This window comes from Prosopis cineraria, unplaced genomic scaffold (assembly GCF_029017545.1).
Source record: "Prosopis cineraria cultivar Desert tree isolate PC_DT_omini unplaced genomic scaffold, ASM2901754v1 PC13, whole genome shotgun sequence".
NCBI lineage: Eukaryota > Viridiplantae > Streptophyta > Magnoliopsida > Fabales > Fabaceae > Prosopis > Prosopis cineraria.
Window position 1 is genome coordinate 39,041,764 of NW_026555344.1, and position 5,786 is coordinate 39,047,549.

Below are 5,786 nucleotides of genomic sequence, written 5' to 3' on the forward strand. Positions count from 1 at the left end.
GCAGAGAAACTAAAAGCCTAACCATTGCTCGTAATTGAAAGTCTAAAAGCTCTTCCACCAACAGGCTATAAGTTAGTAAATTGAGACCACAAGAGTTATTTTTTTAATAATGAAAAGCTTATGTGAGTTGAATTTTAAAAACTTATTAAAATTAAGGTATGCCTATAAATTTAGAATACCTAGAAAGGTACTTACAAAGCATTTATCATTAAAGTCCTCACATCAGCAATGAGGTCAAAACCCATGGCCTCATAAGTTATAGATTAAATCTTTATCAATTGGACCATTTTTTGTGAAACTGTATTCAAGCTGGGTTCAACAACTATAAACCTCTTCAACAAATACAGGTCGTGCCCAACGTCGCCCTTGCCCATTTTTTAAAAAACGGAATTGGACCCGGATCATAGTAAAATCATTGTCCAATATGATATAATTTTCGGGCCGAAGTAAAGTGATGTATAATTACAAATGGGCTATAAAAGTTAAAAGGCTGGTAACCTGCCTTCAAAATATCCAAGCCAAACAAGAAAAATACAAATTAATTAACATAATCTTATATCTTTCTCTAAGTAGGAAAAGGCATCAAGGCTAAGGATTTGAACCTTGAAGTGTATTACCCCCACTGATTTTATTTATTCACATGTTGATTTGTACAAAGACGGAGGTGCTGTAGTAGTACAATGAATGAGAAGGTTCCATGAGCATACCTTTCGCCACAAGTTGCTCAGCAGGAGAAAAAGTAAAAAACTATCAAATAGCAGCTACGAAATTGTGAAGAGAGGGAAAAAGTCTCCTTTGCAATCGGGGTTCGGGAGATCTTTGCCAGCTATCTATGAACAACGAAAAACCTCGTGTTTCAAAAATTAAACTCTTCCTGCAGGGGAGGGTGGTGGAATTGGAGTATAATTCACAGGCGCATTCCCAGGAAGGTTGTTACCGCTCTTCAAACTGCTCAGTTCTTTAAAAATTTGTTCTTGCATCACGGTCATTTCTAATGAACTTGGTTTCTGGCAGCTTAACACAGCAATTGAAATGAAAAAAGCCTGTAAATGAGTGATCGACGAATTGAATACAACCGAGTATAATCCCTCCTTCAATGGCACCAAACTGAAAGCGGGGCTGTCTGGCTCAGCACCTTCCTAGAAGTTAGACAAAAGACATGTAAATGGCTTACATAATGCTGTCAGAACAGTAAATTTAGAATGGCATACATGAGAGGACTATTATACCTGAACAAAAAGCTGAAAATATTCACGTTGAGATTCTGAACTGAGCCTTGGATTGGAGAGGACAAGCAATTTGCAACCGATGTCCCAACCCCCACAGTCACATAGGCCACCCGATCTCCATCTATGGATCAATGGTGAAGGTTCTCCTCTGTCCGATGACCCATGGATGCCACCAGGCAGTATGACTGTAGTGCTCCCTGAGATATCATTTTCTCCCAAGTTGCATCTACATCTTTCTTCTGCCGAGCATTTTAAGCATCCCTTCACCGAATTATTATCCCAACGTGGACCTTTATGGATTAGGCTTTCCAATGGGATCTCAACAACAGCAGCAGCAAGCTCCCCTCTCCGAATGACCTTTGGTGGCCCTTGATCTGTCTGGTCAATTTCAACACTCGATAAGACATATTCTTTTTGCACAGACAGTGTCTTAGAGTCTTGATTGCTTGGTTTTGTGATTGTAGAAGTAGAGAACTTCATCTGACCAACAACATTGTAGACGTAGTCATGGCCTTTTTCTTTACTTCCATGACTTATCCATCCGCCACTCTTTTTCTTAACTTCATGGAGTAGGTAGAATGTAAAATAGTAGTTCAAATCATCCTTCACTGATGATTCTAAGCTTTTCATAGCAGCAGCGAGAATCTCCACTTCATTGTTGGGCACAAATTTGAAAAAGGGTAGTCCATTTTTTATTGTAACCTGTAGATGGGCTTGGATTGAGGAACTCTCGCTCATTTGATCTAGAAGCGATTCACTAACACTGGTTGTCCTAAAGCTGATCGAGTCCAAGCTTTCTTTTTGTACCTGACTGCTTTCAGCTGAATGCCGTAACTTTGATGCCTTACGCTTCAATATTGGGTCTAACAACCTTCGCAAGGGGCTGGACCTGCTTCTGTCATGACCATTTTCCTTCTCTTTGCTAGAACTATACCAACGAGCAGAAGATGAAGACGTTACGGGACCAGACTTTGCACTAACATATGTGGAGCTAAGTTGAGGAAGAGCAGATCCCTCTTTGAAACTGAAGCTTCTTCCAATCCGACTTAAACTAAAGCTAAAACGACGACTACTGGATAGATTCCTGCTCCTCTTAGCAGCCAGTTCAGCAGTTTCCTGGTCCAGTGATTCCTTTAAGTCACTGAAATCACACTGATTTGTAAGCTTATTGCTTAACGCATCTCTTTCTAGGTAAGCACCTTCAGAATGCAGAGTAGAGGTCTTAGATGCGAAAGAAGGTGTCTCAGATGCAACAGAAGAACAGTCTGTACCCTGATCAGTATCAGTTCTAAGAAGCAATGATCCTAAAGTTGGAACAGGTTGAACCATAGAACACATTTCACTTGAATGTGGAATTTTAGAGCATGCATCTTCGGAGTCAATGTCCTTAAAAAGGGAAACGCTTGACAAACTACTTCGACTTGACTCTGCAAAATACTCGTCAAATGACGTTCTTCTACGAGACAACTCTAAAATGTCAGAACTCGATTGGGGGATTGGTCGGGGGCGAAGTAGCACGATATTTTTTGGCTTCCCAGGGCCTTGTTTGCGATTGGCATCAGTATCTGACTCTTGCAACTGATTATCCTTTATATTGGTTTTGTTGCTGCTGGAACTAATTTCTCGAGGACGAAGCAGAACAATATTATTTGGCCTGATACGGTCTTGTTTGTCATCATGTGATTCCATTACATCGATATCTGACTCTTCCAACTCTTCATTTCTTATCTTGATTTTGCTGCTGCGGGAGCCACCTTTTTTCTTGGAACCCACAGAGATCCCTTTACTCTTGACCTTCGATGATCGCAATCCCATATCAGACCTCAATTCACGATTTTTCTCTTTTTTCTCGAGGTTAGACTCTTGCAAACTCTCCATGCTCTTCTCAGCTTCACTGTCCCCGCCATATTTGTTTTCATTAGAAACTAGCGGGACCCCGTCCTGCCTCAAGAAGGATGCAAAAGTTCTCACTGCTGAAACTGATTTATCCAGATCTTTCCTCTTCTCTTCAGTTTCAAAATGTCGAGGTCTTCTGACATTCTGAAAACATGGTTTGGCACCTTCATAGAGGCCATGCTTATGAGATGTTCCAACAGTGGCGGCGGCAGATGACTTGGTGGTTTTTCTTGATGATGATTCACCGTCTTGAAATGACGCGAAATTGCTAGCTTTTACTGGCCCATACCTTTGCTTGTGCTTCCATTTTTCTAGCTGCGTCCAATCTAAAACTCCAAAATTTAAAGGATTGTCTTGAATATTTTCTTCTCTATCAGCATGCAGGAGATAATGGGGCAAATTAGTCATGTGCTTGACAAGCTCATCACTTTTAGTTGCCCTTCTCTTAGAGCTCTGCCGTCTGCTATTTCTGGTTGACTGGACAAAAGTCTTACCATCTGCATTCTGTCTCACTTCATGACTGCGATTCCCGAGCGGTGGACTAAGACCATTCTCGAATTGGGGCAAATCAAGCCTCTCCTTGACTATCTTCGCGCTGCTTTGTTGCCCTTTTGACCTCATCTTTTTTAGTTCTAAATGTAATGCCATGTCCTTAGCGGGGGTTTAATACTCATTACTTCGCTGTATACCGAATGGCATGGCAGAAGATATGCTTAAGCCGTACTTCAGAGTTTCACCCACCCGTGGGACCTCATGCTGGCAAGGATTTTCTAGCTTATCTTGCAATTATGTATCTGGAAAATTTCTCATTTTAATAACCTAACTCACTCTCATAACACGGAACGGAAGAAGGAAGTGCTAAAAAAAGGATAACACGGCAGAATGGCTATAACTTGCCAAAAATGCATTTGGTGAAAAGGCAGAGGCATCACAAGCAAATTGAAAAGGGACAGAAAAAGCAGCTACACGAATATATTGATTTCAAAGGCGGAGAAATCTACGTCCTTGATTCCAATTTTGCAAATGTTAGCTTAAGATTTTAACCAGAGTCATAAATGGCTTAATAAATATAGAAAATATCCAAGGGCAAAGACAATGCTAGTGCGAAGAACATGGAAATGAGCGTTCCAGCCATGGTGATATATTCCAACCATTACATAGATTTTGACATTTTCGCGAGTAAGTTGTGAAAGGAAGCCACGTGAGTTGATTGATTGATTGGTCTAAGAAAAGTAGACGTGAGGACTTGCCATGATGTCCACGTTATGATTGAAGGAGCAAAATGATGGACACCAACATTCAGTCCCAAAAAAGAGATGATAAGCATGAATTAGTTTGCGAAAACAATCAAGTAATTAATAAGGAAAACGATGGATTTCTGACAACAAATACGATCCAAAAGTGCAAACAAGAAGGTAAACTCTGGCCGCTTGGAAAACTGTAAATACTAAATACAAATTATAAACAGACGGAGAAATATCAACTCACCGGAAGAGTAATACCAGCGGCGCCGACAGTTCCATGGAGAGGGAAAAAAACAAAAGAACTTGATCAAATTGAGTTGACGCAAAAGCCACTGGATCTGAGAAAATGTAGCATCCGAAAGATATCAAGAAGAAACAAGAGCTAAAAGGAGGATGAGGACGGTATGGTACTTCGCGAAACTGTATGGAGGATGGTGATAAAGATGAAAAGCGTAATCGATTCGGAGGCGGTGGAGGCCGAACGTAGATTACAAGCGAAGTAAAGAATAGCGGCAAGGGATAGGAAAATCAAGTATACCATTATTCAGGCAAGCGCAACCACCCATACTTGGGGGAAGAGCAGCGAAAAGAAAGGAATTGAGGGATTGAAGAGGAGGCCAAAGCCACGGCACGAAGAGGAAAGTGAAGCAGAGAACAAAAGGAGCAAGACTGTTGGGATGGAGGTTGTTAAAGGAGAGGAAGGAGAAAGGTGGAGCCGGCGTCGCGTAGTGGGAACGAGGTGGTGGGCCAATGCCAATGGTGGGGCCCACAGAAGGAGACTTGCATCGCTGTCACGAATCCCTAGGTCGTCAGGGGCTCCATGGCCTGTGAGCCCTGTGCAGGTTGCCCTTAGTTAGATGCCTCTGCAACTGTTTACGCCTTGAGGGCAGCATTGTATCATTCCTTTAGTTTTTAATTTTATTATTGCAATTTTTCTTTTTCTTTTTTTTAACCAACAAAATTGCAATTTTTCTTTGTGGTGAGTCTTTTAACCTTATTATTAATAAATAAAGGTATGGTATGAAAAAAAAAAATTAACATAAGAAAATAAGATCATATGCTTAAAACCAAACCAAAATTTTCAAATGAATATGTATATTATATCTAAAGCAAGAGGAAGTGATATATTTAGGGGTTTAACTTCTACGTACAATTCCACCTAAATGCCGTCTTATTCTTTCTATTTCGTTTATACTCATATTTCTCTATTATTAATTTTAATGTGTTTTATCAAAATTAAGAAAAAATTTAAAATTTATTAATTTTGTTTAAACAATTAATAAAAAATTTTAATTTTGTTTCTATCAAAATATACTTTTTTCACTAATATTTAATAGAGAGTTAAAAATATGATAAGAATTAATAACATAATTTATAAATAATGAAAAAATTTCACTCATACTATATAAGCAAGACT

General features: G+C 39.7%; 1 protein-coding gene across 3 annotated transcripts; it reads right to left on the minus strand.

Moving 5' to 3' along the window:
• Window positions 1-404: 404 nt before the first annotated feature.
• Window positions 405-5,144, minus strand: LOC129291268 (uncharacterized). 3 transcript variants are annotated; one of them, XM_054928542.1, is made up of 3 exons: window positions 4,614-5,131; window positions 1,230-3,919; window positions 405-1,139 (listed from the first exon to the last, which is right to left on the minus strand). In XM_054928542.1, exons 2-3 carry the CDS (start codon window positions 3,771-3,773, stop codon window positions 864-866), a joined length of 2,820 nt encoding a protein of 939 aa, XP_054784517.1. In that variant the 5' UTR covers window positions 3,774-3,919; window positions 4,614-5,131; the 3' UTR covers window positions 405-863. The 3 variants fall into 3 exon arrangements, with proteins under 3 accessions (XP_054784517.1, XP_054784518.1, XP_054784519.1); XM_054928543.1 differs by having other exon boundaries at window positions 1,230-4,370; XM_054928544.1 differs by having other exon boundaries at window positions 951-1,135; window positions 4,614-5,144.
• Between the last annotated feature and the right edge of the window lie 642 nt (window positions 5,145-5,786).

Coding starts and splice junctions, on each gene's coding strand:
- LOC129291268 (XM_054928542.1), bottom strand. CDS start 3,773: ATGGCATTACATTTAGAACTAAAAAAGATGAGGTCAAAAGGGCAACAA. Junction 1,140..1,229: donor ATTTTCAGCTTTTTGTTCAG/GTATAATAGTCC, acceptor TCTAACTTCTAG/GAAGGTGCTGAGCCAGACAG.